Source organism: Pleurodeles waltl, chromosome 3_1 (genome assembly GCF_031143425.1).
Source record: "Pleurodeles waltl isolate 20211129_DDA chromosome 3_1, aPleWal1.hap1.20221129, whole genome shotgun sequence".
In the NCBI taxonomy this organism is placed as follows: Eukaryota; Metazoa; Chordata; class Amphibia; order Caudata; family Salamandridae; genus Pleurodeles; species Pleurodeles waltl.
Window position 1 is genome coordinate 1,632,721,735 of NC_090440.1, and position 21,366 is coordinate 1,632,743,100.

General features: G+C 43.2%; 1 protein-coding gene across 4 annotated transcripts in view; it reads left to right on the forward strand.

Moving 5' to 3' along the window:
* Window positions 1-21,366, forward strand: part of UBR3 (ubiquitin protein ligase E3 component n-recognin 3) — a 1,605,611-nt gene that overhangs the window by 561,726 nt on the left and 1,022,519 nt on the right. For all 4 annotated transcript variants that reach the window (XM_069225311.1, XM_069225312.1, XM_069225313.1 and 1 more), the window contains exon 19: window positions 20,118-20,214. In XM_069225311.1, coding sequence (XP_069081412.1) covers window positions 20,118-20,214 — 97 coding nt within the window. The remainder of the gene's footprint in view (window positions 1-20,117; window positions 20,215-21,366) is intronic.

A 21,366-nucleotide genomic window follows, 5' to 3' on the forward strand; every position in this document is an offset into this window, starting at 1 on the left:
TATTTCCACTATTAGTCCTCTTATTTGAGGGGCCACATATGCATATTTGGATAAATCCCTTCCTACAGGAGGGTTTGGAATTTCATTCATACCCTTACAATCTAAAATAGTGCACCTGATCCCTAAAGCATTAACTTGCTGTTCTCTTAGTCACTTTCAGTACAGTTTTCAAACCATACAAAGCAATCCACTGAGTGCAGATATTTAGAGCAGAGAATTCCCAGTGTTGTGGCCAGGCCTCAAGTAGAAAATTATCCATTCTGTTGCATTTTGGACCACGTCTTATTATTTTAGGTCTTCCTATACAGGCAGAACATTTGCTGTCTGTTGCGAGACATATTGTTAGTTTATAGTGGAGTTAGAGTTCACCTATTGATTACCATTAGTTGGCTAGTCACTCATTTTCTAGCTTCCAGTTTGTTAGCTTGTGTGGCCTTTCCTTCCTCTTTTTTTTTTTATTTCTCCCTCCCCTGTAGCACGGTCCCATTACTTTTGTCCTTCCACTACTACTTTTTCATGTGCTCCTTTTTTCCTTTTGTTTAAGCACTGCAGAGGAGTGCATACTTTTCAACTGCCTCTCTAGTCTACTTCTCTTCCCCAATGTGTGCTCCATGTTGCTCTCTCCCTTGCTACTGTGTTTCTCCCCTGCCTGCTTTGGTTGCCCTTGCCTGTTTTCATTTCCTACCTCCCAGTGTTGCTTGCTGCCCCGTTTGTTTGCTTCCCTTCTGCCCCCTTGTTGCCTCACCTCACCTGTGCCCCATGTTGCTACCCCACCATCCTTTTGCTTTCCCAATGTCCATCCCCATGTCCTTCATCTGTGATTCAACCCGCACCCTCTGTATTGCTTCTGCCTCTGCCCCCCACGCTCCATGTTGTTGTCCCTCACCTGTGTTTCTGTGTTTGTTCTTTTCTCCCAGAAAAGCCAAGAATATTTAGATAAGCTTCATCGGGGACAATTGACTGATATCCTCATCAACTTCTCTGGGGAACGAATACTGCATCTCCACTTCTGTTTTCCATGGTGGCCCTAAGAACCCCTGGACCTACAGGCGTGGCCTGAGGTGTCCCAATGGGGGAGGTCAGGCCTTCTCCTTTCTTTCACTGAAGTGCACGATTCCCTCTGCTCCTCTTTCTAATGCATAACACTAGCTGTGCTCCTGCTATAACAGAGAAGCTCCAGAGTGAGTGAAGCAGAGGAGCGAAATAATTTCAGTTGATAATTACAGATGTTAACTATGTGACCGTCTTTGTGGAGAGAGGCCTAGGATTGGATAAGTATGTAATGTGAACACCCTTATGGCCCACTACCTTCAGCCTTTGCTCCAGAGGTCTCAGTTGTGCCCATTTATGAACACTCCCCCGAACTAGAACTCACCCAGACACTTGAAATGCTCCTCAGCTCACCTGTAACATAAAAGCATTGGAAGATCCAGAAGATCAGCCTTTTAGATCCACAACATCTTGGCTTTGCCAATACTTACTTGGTAAAGTCAAATCCAAGTACAATACAAATTTGCACTAAAGCAAAAAGTTTACAAATGTTAACACATTTTTTACTTATGTAAAATATGCAAGGTATGTATAGTAACGTATTGCTAAAACCATTGGCAGAGCTAATTTTTGTGACCATTAGATTATTTTGCTCACCGACCTATGTACTAATAGGTTGATTTGTAAAGAATGATTTCGAATGGTTCATAAGAAATTTATTTTTAGAAACGACAATAAAAGATGCCAATCGTAAAGGCGCTTGGGATGAAAGGAATCCCCCTAGCTGGCGACATGGCATGGCACTCTGCAGCACTGGGCCCTTTCGGAAGGTACTGCCTTAAGATGGGAAGAACAACATGATCTGAGACTTGTCCCAATCGCCAGTCTTTGAGATAAGCTAGTGCACAACCATAAATTATTGGTTAACAATGATGACCCTCCCACCCTGAACATAAACAGACCACAGTGTGCACTGCAGCTATCTTGACATCATGGTGCTTATGCACACCTTCCCCCTTATTTTTTTTACAAGAGTGTACTAAGCTGAGGGGCCAACTCAGTGCCTGTTCTCTGCATAGGGGGGGCCCGCAGATGCTACTCTGATCCACATGGAGCAATTAGGTTTGTGTTGTTTCTCATGGAACTTTGTTTACATTGAGAGTCAACTGTCCTAGGTAGATAGATAACACGTTTATTGGGACCATTGTCCATAAAACATTCTAAAACAATAAAAATACTGTACAATAAAAATTAAATTAAAACCCACCAGTGGACCACCTGCTCTACAGTAACCCATCCTTAAGACTCTGTGCGTATAAATAGGGTTACAACCCACTCTTGTTCTTAAAATGCCATTCCTAAGAGAGGGATCCAATAGCTGTGTCAATTAAGGAAAGACTGTGTCAAGGGCAAGAGTGCTTAATGAAAAGCTGATGGTTTCTTTTCCAGATGCACCAAGTCAAAAGACTCAGCAACCTTTGCTGCACACTCTTTTAAAGCATGTTTACTGGGAAAGGGCAACCAAGTTAAAATTGTACTGTGCTCTAAGTGCAAGTTCGCTAGGACCCTTAGTCTAATTCTTGCTTCTCTTGTCCACCTTCTTTCACTACATAGGATCTCAATCCAACAAAGTCTGAGACCTTTGCCACTTCGCAGTCCTCCAAAAGCATATTGAAGAATCTTCAAGCTCAAGAGAACACCCAAAAATTCCAGGGGGATTAGGTTCAGTTCCCTCCTTATACCCTGGACCATGGTGTCTGGTGTTAGCAACAAGAGCCTCCTTAAAACCGTCTCCTCCAACCGGTCCCAGTTACAGGAGGAGTCAAGTGAAAAAAAACACAGCGCTATATAGCCCCAACGGGGGTATTTTCCCTTTGTAAGTTTTTATGAAAGGGGTAAAAGCCAAACCTCTATATTTCCAGTTAAATCTATCCAAACAGCTAGTTTGCAACAAGGACCTCTGCTTAGGACTAACCATGTTCCAGTCCCATTTTAAGTTCTTTTGAAAGGTCAGGCCTAGATATTTCTAGGAATTCACTATTTCCACCTCCCGAGCATACAGGAACCATCTGAAACTTTTTACTTTTTTACTCAAAACCAAACACCTTGGTTTTCTCTAGATTGATCTTCAACTGATTATGACTAGTTTATGCTTCAAGGGGGTCTATTTTCCTCTGCATGCCCATGGGAGTATAATCCAGTAGCGCCAAGTTGTCTGCATAGAGCAGACATGAGATGTGCGGACTCCCAACTTTAGGGGAAAAAGACTTTACATGGTGTAAGGATGTTCGAAGGTCCGCTAGGAATAAGCTATAAAGCCGGGGGATAAGACACACCTCTGCCTAAGGCCGTTCTTATTGGGGATTTTCTGCAATAGTCTTCCTGACTTTTCTAGCTCTGCCTGAGCCCAGTTGTCAGTATGTAATGTTTGCAAACCACTGAGGAGATCCAAGGGAAGCTCCCAGGCAGCCAGTTTGCTCCTAATGAAAACCCCCTTGCTCAATTGGAATAGCATTATGTTCAGAAGCCCAGTCCTGCAGCTCGGATAAAATAATTTTTGAATATACTTTAAACGATATGTCCAAAAGGCAATCCAGCCTGTAATGTGAAGGGTAGGAACCACTTCCCTTTTTTAGGATAGGTTTCACAATTGACCCTTTCCGTGATGGAGGGTGAATGCCACTTGAGACTATCCAATAGAACAAAAGGTAGTACACCCTTGCCCACCAGTCACTATTTGTTTTAATTATCAATGTCGGGATGTTGTCAAGGCCTGCTGCTCTTGAGAGCTTTAACCTATCGAAGACTGCCCTTACCTCCTTTTAAGAAAAGAGGGCAGCTGTTTGACAGCTGTACACAAAGACCTGGCTGGTGAGGAGGCACTAACATGCAGGGATTTCACGTATGCTGCCCAAATGTCCTCAGACATCATACATACTAGGTTCTCCCCTTTCATGCCACTGGACTTATTTACTTTTTCCCAAAACTCCAGTTGATCCTCTTATTGGATAATTTACTGCATCTCGTGCCACTTACTATGAAAAAGTAGGCTTTTTTCTCTTTGATCAGCTCTTTGTATTGGGACTTAAGCCTATTCAGCTTGTGGGGTAGACCGCTTCCTGGGCATGGCCTTGCTTGTTTAGCCTCCAGTCTCACCAGGTGTTTCATTTCCCGCTGGGTCAAACCAATCCTTCTCTTTATCATGAGAATTTGCCTGTGATGTACAATTTCTGACATTTATAACGATACACCCCAACACATTAATCACAATTTCATTAAACCAAGCAATTCTATTATCAAAATCAATGGTGAAAACCTCCATGTTTTCTGTTAATTGGTAAGCAGCTTGAACCTCAAGATGGGCAGGGTCCAAACGGGTTGTCAGCCTCCGTGGGTAGGACACCTCCAAAGGAAGTAATCTCTCTACAGCCACCGGCTCATAAAGGCAAAGGACAGCCAACGTGGCCCAGTGGTCACTCCCCTCATACTTTGACACTTTAAAGTCTGTGAAAAGACCAAAGTGCCAGGCAGGGGTAAACATGTAATCATTCGGGCTGCCGAAAGGCCTTGCTGAAATGTTGCGGCTGCTGGTATATCATTATCAAAGTGGCCTTTTAAGCAGACCAGACCATTGTTCACCAACTATTGGCTCAAAGCTTTAGCCTTCTGCTTGATAAAACTGGCAGGAAACAAGGCTGGAGCAATATTGTACTGATCCTAAACATCTTCCAGCTTGAGCGAAGTAGGGATGAACATTAAAGTCTCCAGCCAAAATAACAATTGCTTCTTGAAATTTTGCTGTAATGTCATGAAAAGATTGATGGAGGGCTTCAACCCAGTTCTTCATTCTCCGGTACTCTTCTCTATGGATATATACATTTATGAAAAGAAAACCCCTGCAAACATTGTTACTCAGGCCAAGTTCAACCACAGAAAACTGCATACCACTAGACACCTTTATAACCCGCAGAGGTTTCCTGATTACTTTTGTGGATGTTAGGGTTAGGACCCCTGCTGAAGCTCTGCTGTTGCCTCGTCATGACCTTTTGCTACTCAGCTCCACAAAGCCTTCTATGGCTGTATCGTCTAGCAATCAAGACTCCTGAAGGAATACCCCATGGTAGGGTTTTAGTCTTTCTTCCAATATGCTGATTTTCAAAAGACGTTCAAAGCCCTGGATATTCCAACTCTGGATTCTCAGGTTGGGAGAGGGGCCCTCACTCTATAGGCCATTATGCCTGTCGTCCTGTCCCCAGGTGTCAGGGAGCTGCAGCTGAGGGGGCAAACCTTTCAGCCTAGCCCCTGTACTAATCCTTTCTATGTTCTGATAGGCTATAATTTATTAGTATCACTCTCAGATTCTTCTGGGGCTGGCTATCTTGCCAGGGTCTCCTAAACATTGAATGCAGCCAGTCATATGGGTAGGGTGTAAACTGTTCCCACTGGTTGGCAGCTAACCCAGCATGCATGGCTAAGAAGGAGGAGAGGATAGTTACTTGTTCAGGAGCTACCAGAATGGGTTTTTCTCTTTGGAAATAACTGGCTTGTAAACCTTCCATGGCCAAATCATCTCCCGCCTTTATTACCAACTGAGCTATGCAGGGAGCGATATGAGACTTTCTGAAACTTACCTTCCTTGGTCCCCACTCTGGAACCCCACAGATAATAGGTCGTCTGAGGAAACCCCTCAGGGTGGAGGAATTTGATGAAATGTGTCTAGAATTTTTGAAAGATTTAGGGGGCGCATCATCCTTGCTCTCCTCCCCCCTCCCCCCCGAAGGCCCCCCCCAACTCCCTCCCCCCGGCGAGTAATATCCAACTACAAATCAGAGGGGCCTGCCTCAAGCTTAGATGGTCTCTCTGGCCTAATGGAAGGTACAATGCTATTCTTTTTGGTGCCCAGGGGCTTGGGCATCTTTCCTCTGGTGGGGGCCAGAGACTTTTTTTCGTGAACGAATACGGCTGTTGGGAGGGTGAAGGGTCTCTGTTGAGCTTTGGTTTCAACCTGTGCACGGGTACTATGACTACTACAGCACAGCTTTGTGGCGGAGGGGAGCTTAAATGATGATCTAGCCTGGCACAGGGGTATGGACCTTCCCTTTTTTCTGGAGTGCTTTCCTTGGTTTATGGAGCTTGCTCGTCTTCTCAAATCTTTAAACTTCTAAGAGAGGTAGTAGCTTGAGGAAAACTGAAGGGGACCATAAAGATATTTCCTTTTCCCAACTAGCAGTGGACATTTAGAGACATAACCCGGGGCCTTTCAATACTAACAAAGCCCAATTTTCTTCTGGTATCGTAGGCCTTTGACCTCCCGATGCACCACAGGCAAGAACAATAGGACGCAACATCTTATCTGCAACTAACAAGTTATTGTTGGTATTATGCCACTCAGACAAACTATCATTCAGAAGTTTGATTGATCCACCTGGTTTGAGCTTATAGTCACCAAAGTTTCTAGGATGCCATATATGGTCTTTTGCATGAGCAATATTAGGTCCAGCAGAGATGAGGAGCTGTTCGGCTGAATGCAGATTGACCCGGCCATAGTGTCGTGGGTTTCGTTAGAGGCCCCACACGGGGTGCCCTTTTGTAACAATGGAATACTCTGATACGAGGAGGATGAATGATGTTGGGACCGGGCGTTCCCTTCACCTCCCTGACATCAGAGGAGATAAAGAATTATTAGGACAGTGTGAAGATGAGTCTTGGATCCCCTTCCAGAATAGGCAGTGGTGAGACCTCCAGAGAGTTATCTGGTTAGGAAGAATAATCTGCTGAAGCCATCCCCTTTTCCTCGATGTGTGACATTAGATATTCTACTTAATAAAGAAGGCGAGCTGATGTTGAAATATTCAGAAATAAAGTTCCTTGTTGAGGTGGCGAAAGAGGGGCATTCCCATTTGCGATGGAACTTAGGTTGAGCTGAGCGTTCGCATTTTTCCCCCGTCCTTCCTCCTTTTACAGGGCCTCCGTTGACCTTTACCTTTTGAAGCTCCAGGCAAAGTTCTCTTTTGGCAAAGAACAGGAGGGCAGACATTAAAGGAGGGGTCCATATGAGACAATGGAGAGAATGCTATAATCAATCAAGAAGCACTGGGGCCGGCCAAAACCGGGTGAGGGGGAGTAATGAAGTACTTACTTCCTCCTTTCGTACACCCAGGCTTACCACTGCCGCCGCCACAACCACACCACACCACACCTCACCTTGCTCTGCCAAAGCTGCCTCACAATCTGGATACCTAAGGGGTTGAGACGAAAAGAGAGCAGAGAATAGTCAATTCCTTTTTGGGAGCTTCTCAGCTGAGCATTGGTTGAGGCGAGATCTAGAAAGGGAGAGGTGCTACACTACTTAGAGGGGGTACCACATTACGTGAGGCACCTAAGACAGGCTCGCGGCGAAGGCCCGCCCTTACAGCCTGACGCATGCCCAAACCCCCTCCTCCCCCAAGCTCCCCAAGGGGCTGGACGCAGTGGAGGATTTGTGCCCGTCATGCCCACCAGCCTCCCCGAACCCAGGGCTCCTGTCCTATGTGCTCCTTCCTTAGAGCTTAAAATGAGTCTCTCCTTTGTGTTTCTGTCGACTCCAGGAGAGGAAGGGGTGGAGGAGCTCACCCCCTATAGAAATGTTTGTCTGTCGCCTCTCGATCATCGGACCTCCGACCTAGACCATGGTGCTGCTGAGCATCCACAGGCACCACCAGCACTGGACCCAAGAGTGCTTCAGGAGTGCTTGGCTGCCGGGGCTGACAAGTGTGGACGGGCACAGGCTCGAGCAGGCGTCAAAGGAAGCAGAAGTGTTGGGCGGGCACAATCACGGCAGATCAAGACCTGGCTGCCGTTTAGTGCTGCAGATACACAGTTAACTCTCCTAAAGGGATTATTGTTCGAAATATGTCCCTCTATATATTGTGGCCTACGTCTGTTGACAATCGGGCCTGATGTAACCTACAAATTGCTTTAAATTCCATGCCCTTTCACTGTAAAAGCAAAAAAATAGTTTTGACAAAAAAACTGAACTGGTGGTATATATAGGAGCGGGCAAATATTCCTATGCTGGTAGAGGGATCTGACTCGAAAAAGAAACATGATGAACGTACAACTTAATACCAACTAATAAACAAAAAAACAATATTGAAGCACTGACATGGAAACCACATATCTAGTTAGATATTTTTAACTTTCTTATTCAGATCTTAGAAAATCACAGATGTTTGCTTTGATCATCTGAGTACGTGCCACTCCCCTCCTCTTCCTAACATATTGTGCATAATTATTTTAATATTTTCTGTGCTAAAGTCAAGGAAGGCGAATGCTGTCAAAAATTGAAAATGATGCATACACTGCCGATTGTGCAGATGAAAATTGTAAATTGACTATTTTGGCTATATGGTTAGCTTTAGTATTTAGCCCCCGGATCGTACTGTAACCAAAGGAAGACCAACTAAACCCAGTTATTTCCAAAAACTAGACACACAGGAGAGTCAAGGGTGGAGTGATCTGTGTGGATCCAACAACTTATTCTTACCTAGAATGCCTTGCAAACCTCACACTTTAGCTAAAATCACCCTTTAACCTCACATTACAACATCAAACGGTACCCCACTTGGATAAAAATGCCACCTACATACTGAAAAATCATAATCTACCTTAACCTCTGTGAAGGAACCAGCTTTGCTTCTTCTTAGGAGCCTAATGAAAAAGAATCCAAAAATGTCTCTCAAACAATCTAGAATGCCACTGTTTCTTTTGCCTGAACCTGAGGTAAAAAATGGAAGAACTTCTGCCTCCTCTGTGCGTCCACCAGCCTCATCTCAATTTAAAAAGTCAAAAACAACTACCTGCACTGTTAACAAACAAGAAATTTCTGTTGTCGATGAAGACAGTCAAGGACAGTCATATTAATGACAGTGCCATCAACCCTTACCATTTTCAATGAGATAACCACCCATAACTGTTTGGTCAAAGGTAGAACCTAGAGCTGGACACAGATCAGCTGTACTCCTGGAGCCCACATCCCAGGGCAAACCACTGCAACTGGTAAAAACTCAGTGTTTTATTAAGGGGCGACTACCCACTTTAAATAATAAACACAATCCTTGTCAGGGTGAACCACTAAAAGTACCTGGTCCTGAGGTTTTACCTTGGGACTTAGGGCCTGATTATGAGTCTGGTGGTCCTAAGACCACCAAACTCACGGTGGCGGTGGACTGCCCTGGCTTTGGTGGGCAGACCTGCCAACCTACTGCCGTCTCCGCTATGATCCCAGATTCAGACGGGCTGATGGTGGTGTAATCAGCCAGAGCGGCGCTTAACTCGGCACCACCCTGCTGATTACAACCTTGTTCTCTGCCAGCCCTTCATGGAGGTCTGACTGCCATGAAAAGGCTGGCGGAGAACCAGTGCAGGGGGCCACTAGCCTTAGGCAAAATCACAAGAATCAGGACGCTGACATTGACAGTCCCTTGGCTCCGGCTGCCATCTCCTCAAACTCCCAGAAATGTGGTCCTGTAGGTGAAAAGATTTCTGCCTTTGGCCCAGAAGGGTTGCAAATAACATCAGACAAATGGGTGGTGGGTCTTGTATAATTTGGGCACACATCATCAAATTCGTATAGCACCCACCCTACCCATATAATGCAAGTCAAGCACATACATCTACAAAAAAGGAAGACCAAAATCCTGGTCATGCTACAGTAAGGAGCCATCAATCAGTCCCAAACATCAAAGGAATGTAGACTTTTACTTCAGGGTCTTTCTAATCAAAAATAAGAGGGCACAGGAATGAAGACCCAATCCAGATATCCTTTATCTCATAATTTTCCTCAAAAAAACAATCATTCCAAATGGTCTCCCTTCAGGAAGTCTTGCAACTGCCAATGGAGGGTAAGTGTATGGCATACCTAGCCCTCCAAGACACCTACTTCCACATATCAAATTACTACCAGTATCGTAAGTTCTTTGGATTCTGGCTACCCAGCTGCCATTCTCAGTTCACAATTCTCCCTTTTGGCGTCAAATGATTTCCGAGAATTTTCATAAAATGTATACCTCAGTGGCAGCACACTCTCAGTGTTTTTGTCATCAAGTATACCTTTACCTCATGACTCTTTTTTATAAAGGGTGCTTCTGAAGGATACTTCCAACAACTGTTTCCTCACCTTTAGAATACTTCCATGTGCCCCACCAGATCCAGAATTTTCTATCAATGCTTCTACATGTCAGTAGGTGACACCATATGGCTCTGCTGTGACTGTTTAGCACCGTAAGTGACTGAGTGAAGTCGCATAAAATCAGCACTCCACATGTGTTGTTGTCAGTTCCTTTATTTTCGCACTCTTTGATGCTGAGCCTGAGCTACACCCCCATCATTGTCAGTCTTCCTATGTCTTCAAAATTCTTACAACAGTGTGGTAGAGAAAATATCACACCAAACATGACAGGATTCAAATAATGTACAGTGTATAGAACCCATGTGTTGTGATAAGTGCGTCCTTACGTTACAAAGGTGATCTGGGAATGAGAGATGAAGCTCTGCATCCCTGAACATGAGAGGTTGTGGTTGAAACCCAATCCTGCTCCTGCTGTAGGTTGCAGGACCACTCGAAGTCCCATGAAAGGTCCAGTTCCTTATCGAAATTTTCCATTATGCCCAAGTTGGAGACACGCCATAAGCGCAGTAAAGCCAAGGTGGAATTAACCTCTTCCTGCCACTTGTCAAGATAAAGATCTTCCCCCATCCCCAGTGCCATCTGAATCCAACCACATCCTGCAACACATCCTGGCATGTCCCGAATTCTCTGGCTTGTTGTCAACTTTGTAGCAAATGGTAGCTTTCCAAGAAGCCATGATATAATTTCCCTTGCCTTTCTGACCCCCTCCTGATGTGTCTGTGGACCACACATAGCTGTAGCCAACACTTTATCTGAACCACTACTGCCCTTCAGTGAAGCCCTTTTGACCCTTTGTAAGTCACTACAGTGGTATCAATTCCAAAGGTGAGGAATCTGCAGTTAAAAGAATGTCAGAACAAGTCACTTATCTTGTGGAATGCTCTTTCTGGTTAGTGCTGTAATTGCAGACTCCTCACTGCCCTTCCTCCTCCACATTCTGTGGAGTGGACTACTTTGCTTCTTAAAAAGGTTTGTATTTAGAGATCATCATCCTGTCATTGAAAATGTTGAATTGCTCTGCGTCTGAGGGCAAACAAGGAGAAAGATTAAGAAACTGACATCAGCGCCCAGGGGTGGTGCTTATATGTGTCTCCACTCTGTCACTTCAGGATATGGAGTCAGTGGAAAGCCACACAGTGCCAAATATAGTGTGTAGGAGCATTGTTGGAAAATGTATCTCGATCTAGTCTGGCACCTCGGAGTATTGTAATAGTGAAAAATATGTAGTTAGAGTTTCCACCAGAAATAACTTTACTGAAGGTAAGTTACTTGTTCATCCAGGCAAGCCACCAACATTTCAATATCAGTGTTTTTGGCTATTAAATAGATGAGACCTCACTCTTAACAAAGAAAAATCATCTTTCTGAGCTTTCCACTCATCCCGTTCTGTGGGGGCACTCCTGTATGCAGAGCAAGTAGAGGGCATACCCTCACAAGAGAAACTACTAATTTAAGCAAATTTGGCAAATCATTCTAAAGCGGTCCAGCGTCTGGGTCCACCGCTTAAAAAGACATTTAAGCATGATGTTTTTATGTATATTGCGGTGGGAGGATGCAACCCATACAGCAAGAACTGGACAAACAATGGGCTTGTTTATCAGGTTCCTTCAATGAGCTCATCTGAATAACCGCAACAATGAAAAATGGTCTTTGATGAACATCAGGAGAAAGAACAGGGATATGCTCATCTTTTGTTCCACCCCAGACAGACTTTGGGCCCGATGTTACGGCAAAGCAGCGCCAGCCCCGAAAAGACGGTCAAGTTGATGGTGTTCTGCCCGCTGTATTTAGATGTTGCAGCTAGACAAGCAGTTGAATGGCGATGGATTGCTGACTGAGGGAGACAGTGCTGGGACCCAGTGGACTTTGTACAATGGCAGGGGCTATGGAGTGGAGGCTAGACACACACACACCCGCATTTGTCCCCCTGCACCACACAACAAACCACATAGATACCATTTTCCTATACAAGTCCAACACAACCCGTACATGCCAAAAACACTCATTAACAAAAATTCATGCCAGAACACACACACCATTGACACTGCACCCACAACAAACACAACTACACACTCAGCTTCAGAAAAACTCACACACAAGCATAAGTGTACACATCACAACAATGTCTGCCACACAAAACAATTCACCTGATACTGTCACGCAGCAACACAACATACACAACAACATTGATCTGACATGCAAGTGACACAAATACAGACACAATTTAATCACCCACTCCAGCTCCCTCCACCTCAACCAGTCAATCCACACACATACATGAACAGACTCCACGTACACAACAGATAGCACAAACCTACCCGTATAGGTCCCCTTGCAATGCACACAAATTGACACCGTTGTCCAGTGTTGGGTGTACCATCATTGAGGTGTCAGCATTCATTTGGCAATGAATGATGACACCACAATGACAGTTTTGTGTGTGTGCTATGTGTGTTATTTCATTATGTCCCCAGCCATGTGTGACTCAATTGTCTCCCCGACATATGCGTGGCATAGTGATTTAAAATAATTAGTGTGACATGTATGTGCCTGCAATGGTCCCGGCCTACCGTGCAGTGCCCACCCAACGTACCCTGGCAATGTGGCATCCTTACCTTTCAGTCATGAGATGGGGTGGATGGAGGGTTTCTCCATGGGTCGGTGGCAGCAGTGATAGTAGGTGTTGTCCAGTCATGTTCAGTCAAAGACTGACGTGAAATGGGGAAAAAAGGTGAGTTTTTACCCCATTCCCCCCCAATCCTCCACCGCTGAAGTGCAGATCAGGCTGACACTTTTTTCGTGGCAGTAAGGCACATCCAAATCTGCACGGCAGGACGGGTGGCTGGGGTCCCGCTGGCATCCACTTTTCCCTACCCAGCCATCGACGAGGGTGGTGTTTCTTGGCAGAGACAGTGTTCAAATGCAGGCTTTCCGCAGTGGAACTGTCAAACATCTAAATACGGTCGGTGGACAGGTTTTCAGTTGAAAAGTCAACAGCAGGACCATTATCACCAGCATCTAAATCAGGCCTTTTGTCTTGACCATGGATGCCCAAGTGGAAGGAAGGGTGCGCACCTATAGGAATTATGAGCCAGGAGGCAATCATCTCTGAATAAAACAAAAAATACATTTACGTGTGCTATAGCTATGAACTTCAGTCCTTCCTTCCTAGGTTATGCCAGTCTGTGATGATTCAAGCAGCAAAACATCAATATCTTATTTTAACAAGGCGGCACCAAATCCCAAACCATGAACAAGGAGGCATAGCACCTTTTGGCACTGGGCCATAAAAAGCATTATATCTTTAAATGAGGATGATCTGCCTAGAAAAATCGACTATCAAGTGGACTACCTCAGTCACACAGCCAAGAGCTATCACAAATGGGAACTCAACAACAATCTGCTAAAGACCATGTCCAAGTTGTGAGCCACTCTAGCTTTCCGACATATTTCAAACAAACTTGGAATACCACTTAGTCTGAAGCAAACAGACAAAAGGTGATGGGAGGAATGCTTGCAATAAGTCTAACCACTGACAATCGCTTAGGGTAGCATTCCAACTCCTAGATCTTTTGCCTACCACACCACGTCAGTTTGGATCCAGTCGCATGCTGTGCTAATCAGTGCTGACCCAGCTACAGTGGGAACAGTCCAGGTGGAACTGCCAGGCCAAGTCATTCCTGAAATGGAAAACAAGCAACCTGATTGAGGCTCATCAGTCTTGTGTAACTTGGTTCCATTGATGAAATGAGCACTGGGCCCGCATCTGGTCATGCCCTTATGACTTAGGGCGTTACACTAAACACACAAAAGATGCTGTGAGAAATGCTTCCAATAAGCCCCACCACTGGCAATCACTCATGATGGTAATCCAATCCATCGTTCTTTTCCCCAACATGCCACTCTTCCTTACTGTTATTGCAGTTCACGCCCTAAGTGCAGTGTGTATGCCCAGAAGTGGGTCCTGTGTTTACTGTGCCATAGTACTCAAGATATAACTCACTGATGAGACACAAGCAGGTCGAAACTGGTCTGGGGTTGCTTGTGGTCCCTTTTGGAGTAGACCTCGTCTATCAATTTGGGATGGACTGTTCATGAGGAGAAGGGTGGGTACTGATTTACATAAGGTGGGCCATTGTCTTGAAAGGCATGGTGGGCAACTAAGCACCTTGTTTTTGTTGCACTTCTTCTAAAGCAGGTATCCACGAAAGGGACCCAGGAGGACAGTGTTTTTGATTGTATGGTCAAGGACCCATGTGTATGCTCTTTTCACTGCATATACAAATACTAAGTGGTTTGCCCTCGACAACATCATATGGTGTTTGTATATGTAACAGATCCAGATTCTGAGGGTCACTGGGTCCACCCCTTGTATACTTAACTTTCTCACTCTTAAAGCGTTGTTGTGAAACTGAGGAGGGAACCATGCCACAATGTCTTATTTGCCTGAAAGTAGCCTAGACATTATTGGTTTACGAACCTCCTACCATTTAACAGAAGCAGAACCTATATGGGCTCATAGGTGAATATTATGAGCAGGAACGATGGCTACGTCCTTCGCCACAGCCAGTGATCATTAAAGTTGACTCCCTAGTTCCATGAATTCTTAAGACCTACACATCCTTGTGATTTGCAGATACATTCTAGTAAAAAACAGAGCACTTTCTACTAATGAGACATTCAGAAAAACAGGAAAGATTTGTATTAAGTGCTTCTTCAAAGGGATGCATCCTTTTTCCCTCCATTCCCATCAGTCTACCATTCCTGCTAGAGCTCACACATGCAGGACTTTGGCATACATCAAAGTTTACCTTGCAGCCGTATCAAAGTAGTTTCGCTCACCTGAACATTGTTCATTATGCTCTCACAGAATAGTAAAGGAGTTTCGAAAAGGGTTGTTCAGAGCCGTTCCCCCTACAAGAAAGTCTCCAGTGACATGGGACCTGATAACTGTCTTGTCCTAATTGATGAAGAATTCCTTTTAGCCAATCCCAGATCTCAAATATCTTTCCTGGAAAACAGTGTTGTTGATTGTCCTTACCTTGGCCAAGAGAGTGAGTGAGATACACACGTTTATAATAAAAGAACTATATTGCAATCAGCTGAAGACATTGTAATACCGTGATCGGATGGATGATTGATGACAAAAGTTCCTACAGAATTTCTCCCGAATGAGATGTTAGTTCTCCTAGCATTCTTCCAGAATCTGGTGACCATGGCAACAAAAACATGAACACTTGCAAATATCTAAAGTTCTGTTTGGACAGAACAAAAGACTTGTGTACCTTGGATCAATTTATAGTATCCTTCTTCAGCTCAAGTAAAAGGTTCTCCTTGTCAAAGCAGAGATTTTACAGACGGGCGGAATCAACATTTACTTTTGTCCCATGAAAGCATGGCTTTCCACCATGGGCCTGGGTGCTTTAGCAGCTCTGTATGCTGGAGTACCTATTAATGACCCCTACCAAACTGCTACCTCAATGACGGGTCACTCCTTCATGCAACATTACTACTTGGATGCAGTGGCAGACACACAGTGGGGGACAGGCAATACTTAGTCATTTTTTTCAAAGGTGATCCATATTGCTCTTCACTCCATCATCACTGTTATGTTAGTGTCATATAATACTGCTTGCTATTCTGATTCAAGCATGTGAATCTATGAAAGATGAAGAAGTATAAAAGTTACTTACTGGTAACTGTAATTTTCTAGTGTTGGTATCATTCATAGATTCAAATCGACCTCCCTGCTCCCCTGATATGAGGCTCAGCATTGTAAGAGGTGTCTGAAAGAGTGGGGAGAATGGTCAGGTCACTGTTTCCTCATTGATTGGACTTAGTGAATTCAATAGTGATTTTAAGTGGCTACTAATGTGACACGACCTGTTATTATCTCAGACTGCTTTTTGCAAGGCTAACGTAGGACTCCTACCTCTACGACGGGGCATGAGTTACATGTGTGACTCTATTAAAGATACCAACACTAGAGAATTATAGTTACAGGTGAGCAGCTTTTTTTTTTATTATACATGTATACATCTTTGTGAATCGGACTCTGTATCCAGTTCAAGACTTGCCCCTTAAAAATAATTGTTATTAAATAAGTGTATTAATTGAAGTAAATGAATACTATAACTCCAGCTTGTAGTGTTTTGTTTTTTAGTGCGCAGTACAGTTCAGAACCGAGAAGATGGTGGTGTTAAGCCGGGAATACAATTCTCCTTCTTAAGGGCTATTTATCTGAAACATTGTAGGACACTACGTACAATATGAAATCATGCATCCGAATTGTAAATTATGTATTTCAGCAGTGTCACAATTGACATATTACCTATATTTTTAGTTTATAAGAAATTGTACCAAATCGCCGTTTGTAGAGTTTGGTTGTAGATAGGCGAAAGGAATTCTTGTAACTAATTATTTGTACCTTTAGGTGGCAGTATAATACCATATATTGGCATGTTCGTTTTTTTACTTTATTTATTGTAAAGTCATAACAGTGTGGGTCTCACCCTACCTGCGGGAAAGTGTGCATGTGTTTTATCACCATCCGCATGTACCTGGTATGGAAACACTCCGGAATAAGCAGAATAAAAGTAGTTCACATTAATCTTGTACTTTTTTTTTATGTAATACAACTTGTTTTGCCACTCACCCGTAGGGTTATCTTCTGAGTAAATCCGTCTAAGTCTGAAAGAATTCTCCGATATCTGGGAGTCCATACTGTCTGACATACAGGCATCTAAAAAACATGAACCCCTCAAAAGCACATTTTGTATTGGAAGCCCCAGTAGGCTTCACTCAGACTTTGTTGAAGGGGCAGATGACTGTTTGCACTCTTGTATTGGTCATCCTCGGCCAGCCTATTAAAATCGCGGTTTATTTAACTGGTAACACCTTGTTGATGGCCGGTGTGTGCCAAACGCTGTCGTAGCAAACTATCGATCTGTGGATTCCTTGTCATATTTGGATTTCCATAGCGGCGTGTAGCTGTACTTATTGTCTAAAGCAGTGTTTTTAAGTCTGCTACCTCGAAGAATTATTTAAAATGCGTCATTCATTCCAGGACATCCAGGATTTATTCCGCCTGTTCATGACAACATTTAAAACTTTATATTCTTCACTTTTTAGACTTTGTCATGTCAGTGATTTTTCATACTCAAGTCTTATGGTTTCGGTGCCTATTCAGCAATAATGTCTCGCACATTTATCAGGACATCCATGTGTTTAAATCTATTTAGATGACAAGTAAAACGCTGCTAAAAGAATGTTCTTAAGGTATCCCACCCTCTCCCCCCATTTGTATGCCAAGCGATAGGGAAATAGAAAACTTGGATTCTCAGTCAAAAAGTTCCTTCCCCTAACAGTGTCTTTGGTCTTCCTAGGCCGCCATGGTCGCCTTATCTTTTTCAGGATATAAATGTGGGTACCGTCCAACATACAGCTTTTTTTTTTTTTTCATGTTTTAGTTTGAGAAGTAAAAAAAAAATCGTGGACACATACTAGCCAGTTGTCTATTGAAATTTTCAAAAGTTTTTCATGAAACATGCTATTTCATTTGTGCACCCTTTTCTAATTATGTTTTCTAATGTATGTTCTCAGGAATTGAACTATAGTTTTTGTACCCAAAACTGTAAACACTGTTCGCCCTGTGGCTAGATAATGTACTAAATCAGTAACTAGAGTTTACTGCCGACTACGGGCAGTGTTCCTTGTGAACACAACCATCTGACACCTATTTATCGGACTCTTCTCATCGTCACTACCTTTTTCTTTGGGTGCATTGTGTCCTAATTCAGTCTGTATTAAATTCCGTATCTCTACTACCTATTATTAGTTTTAATACTTTCAAATCCTAGAAGCTATGAACGCCTTTTCCATTTCTTTAAAGCTTCTCTTTTGAAATCGAGTCCACCCACTTACTTGTCTCCCTAAACCTGTGATAATTCCTGTCCATTTGTTACTTCTTCTCTCTCCTCTATGGGCTCCCTTTCCCTGTCTATCCTTGTATATCCTCGCCTCAGTACCTTATTCTCCTTATGCTCATCACTGACTGAGTTCTCTGTACCAGTGCTTCTCTCCCTTGCATCAGTGATTTCAAGAATTGATTCAGGTAATCAGAGAAATCAGCCCAGTACTATAGAACGCAGTGCTCTCTCAGATACATGATACCCAGTAGTATTACAGCTCGCTCAATGAAAAAATAAATGGAGTAGTCACTTACAACGTATCACCTTATAAAGCCTTCACGAAAACTCTAAAATCACCAAAAAAAGAAGTTATTGATAAACTTCTCTTTTTACATTTTATTTGTTGCAGTAATATATTATTTCGATTTCAATCTTTCAGTTTTATTCATAATGTCACATGGAACTCCTTTTTACTTCTTAGTCCATAAGCAAATGGATGAAGGTGTAATTCTGACAAAACTTGAAATAATAGTATATCCTTCATCTAGCACGTTTACTTGTCATCCACTTTATTAAAGCCTTGTCTTTTCCATTATAATTACACTTTACTTTTCAAAGTCTTTATCAGGGCTCATGTACTGTAGTTCTTAGCCATTTTGCAGAACCGGCAGTGTGTATGTGCAAGAGATCTATGTTCTAAGATTGAAGGAAATATAGAAATAAAATACATGAGTGAAGACGATGTTCAGGAGGTTTTGCCTACTCAGACTTCATCATTCTCTTTGCAGAGCCCTGACAAATGCTCTTTAGCTATTAGGTGGTGACATAGACAGTTTAATCTAAAAAAGCTGCAAGCAGCCATGCTGTAGGGAAATGCATTGTGAAATGAAGAGGCGAAACTCACTGGGGTTGGTGTGTGCATCAGCGTGAATGAATATCTAGCAGATAAAGGCAATGATGATTAAGAGAAGAAATCCTCCAGCTTTCAAGTATAATGTTTACAGTGCTGTAGGATGGTAGTGAAATATTCGCCTCTACCTCCAGTGCTGCTTAAGTTTCACCTGCTGCAGAGCAGAATGTATCAGTGATTCCATGGTGGTATAAGTTAAGGGAAGCACCTTGAGAAACTGAGCAAGGCCAAATGAGAACTAAATAGATAATAAAATAAGTAGAGTAAATAATGAGGTGAAAGCATATACAAACATAGCTAGATTGCAGCGGAGTGCCGTGCACATGCTGTATTATGTAGCTGGCAATGTCGGAAAAAATCAGCCTTGTACAGATCAGTATTTTGATGTCTGAGGTACTGCTGGCTATTAGAGGATAGATGGAGGGTTAGAGCAGCTATTCTAAAATGCTGAGCAATGACAGGCTCTTTCCTTTCCCCCCTCAGTGACCTGCAATCTTTGTATTGGACTCAGAATTGTGATGGGTAAAGCTGTGCTTGGAAAATTCATTGCTCTGATCACGGAAAGCCTTTTTTTAATGACTTTGTCTTTCTATAGGCGCTCCAAATAAAATGGGTTACTGGTCCTAGACCTGTACTGTCTATTACCCCACATCCTGTTGAGTGGAGAAACAATCTACTATCAGCTCTTCCTAATCCTGGCATAATTAAGAGAAGTACTGCTACAGCTAGACTGGCGAGAGGGCCCTCGAATTGGAGCACCCGGTTTTTCATTTTCACATGCAGCTTTCAAGATGATATTTCCCACAGCATCACAGCAGGCAAAGGCAGTCTCTTGCTGAGATTGTATGGTTGAAGGTGGTAATTTAGTTTATTTTCACAAGACCATGCTTTTTGTGCAAGTCTCTTTTCTGTCAATGCTCTTTGCACCAACCATTGGTTGGAGTACCAAGGGATTAAGGACTTATATCACATTGTAAACTCAGCCCCTTATCTCTTTTTGCATGCTCATCAATACTTTGCATTCGTGTGGTTGATAGATTTGTCTTAAAAAAGCTTTATAATTAAACCTGCAAGCAACTACATTTACATCAGGATAGCAAAATAGCCATGTTAACCTTTTCTGTTTGTTGTAAAACAGCTGAGGTCTGGGATACAGAATTTGATCCAGTGATGGTAATTCTTCGGACAGTTTACCGCAGAGATGTGCAGTCTGCAATGGACCGATATGCTGCTTTGTAAGTGTGTTCTTTTACTGCATTTTGCTTATGCTAATTTATACCTTTTTAGGTCGAACGTAAGCGTGCAGCCTCTTTTATAATTTTTGTATGCTTCTGTGGACTTGATTCCATTTCATTTGTTCATTTGTGTCATTTAAAAATTCTTGCTTGATAGTGGTCAGTCATGCCTCTTTGTCCCTCCTTTTTAGGGTCGAGCGCAAAGCTCTCTGTCCCTGGTGTAATCTCTATGTGGGCTTTTAACCACACCCATGTCAAGCCCATCCGTTAGGTTGGTTTGTGGGCTTGCTTTTTAAAATTCGCCTGATTTGATTAGTGAAAGGCATGCATATGTCATGCCTCTTCCAGTGTTTAGCCCACACGCGTGCACTGGCCAACTATTGAAAGCATACGAGGCTCCATTTTTTCCAGATGGTTTCTGCACTACTTTTTCTCTTTATTTCGTAGGCAGTGCGATCTTGCTGGGCAGAAGGCCAGCGCTTTGCATGACATCAACCCGGTTACATGGATATTTGCACTTTTGCGAGTTACATGGATTATTGCACTTTTGATTACTATCTCTGAGATTACCAGTGCAAATATTACCTCTGCTGAATTACCACTATTGTGATTACTACCTCTGAGACTACCACTGCAAGGATTACCACTGCTGTGATTACTACCTCTGAGATTACCACTATAGGGATTACCACTGCTGAATTACCACTACTGCGATTACTAACTCTGAGATTACAACCACTGATATTACCACTTCTATGATTACTATCTCTAAGATTACCCCTTCCGGGGTTACCATTGCTGAGGTTACCAATATTGTGATTACTACCTCCGAGATTACCAGTGCAGGGATTACAGCTGCTGAGATTACCACTGTTGAAATTATTACTGCAGGGATTACCACTGCTGAGATTCCCACTACATTGAGTAAAATAGATCCAAGAGTAAGTGTACTGACCCTATGCTAACCTACACCTTAAAATGAAAACTTACTTTATAACTACCCTATCTTTATGGCCATACAGTGCCCTTTCTTTAACCCTGTGGTTACATTCCGCCGGAGGGGCCAATGGGCCCACCAGTACATATTTTGGAGGACCAGGACTCTTCCACTCTGTTCCAAGGTGGTCCTATTGGTCTTTACAATGCATGGGC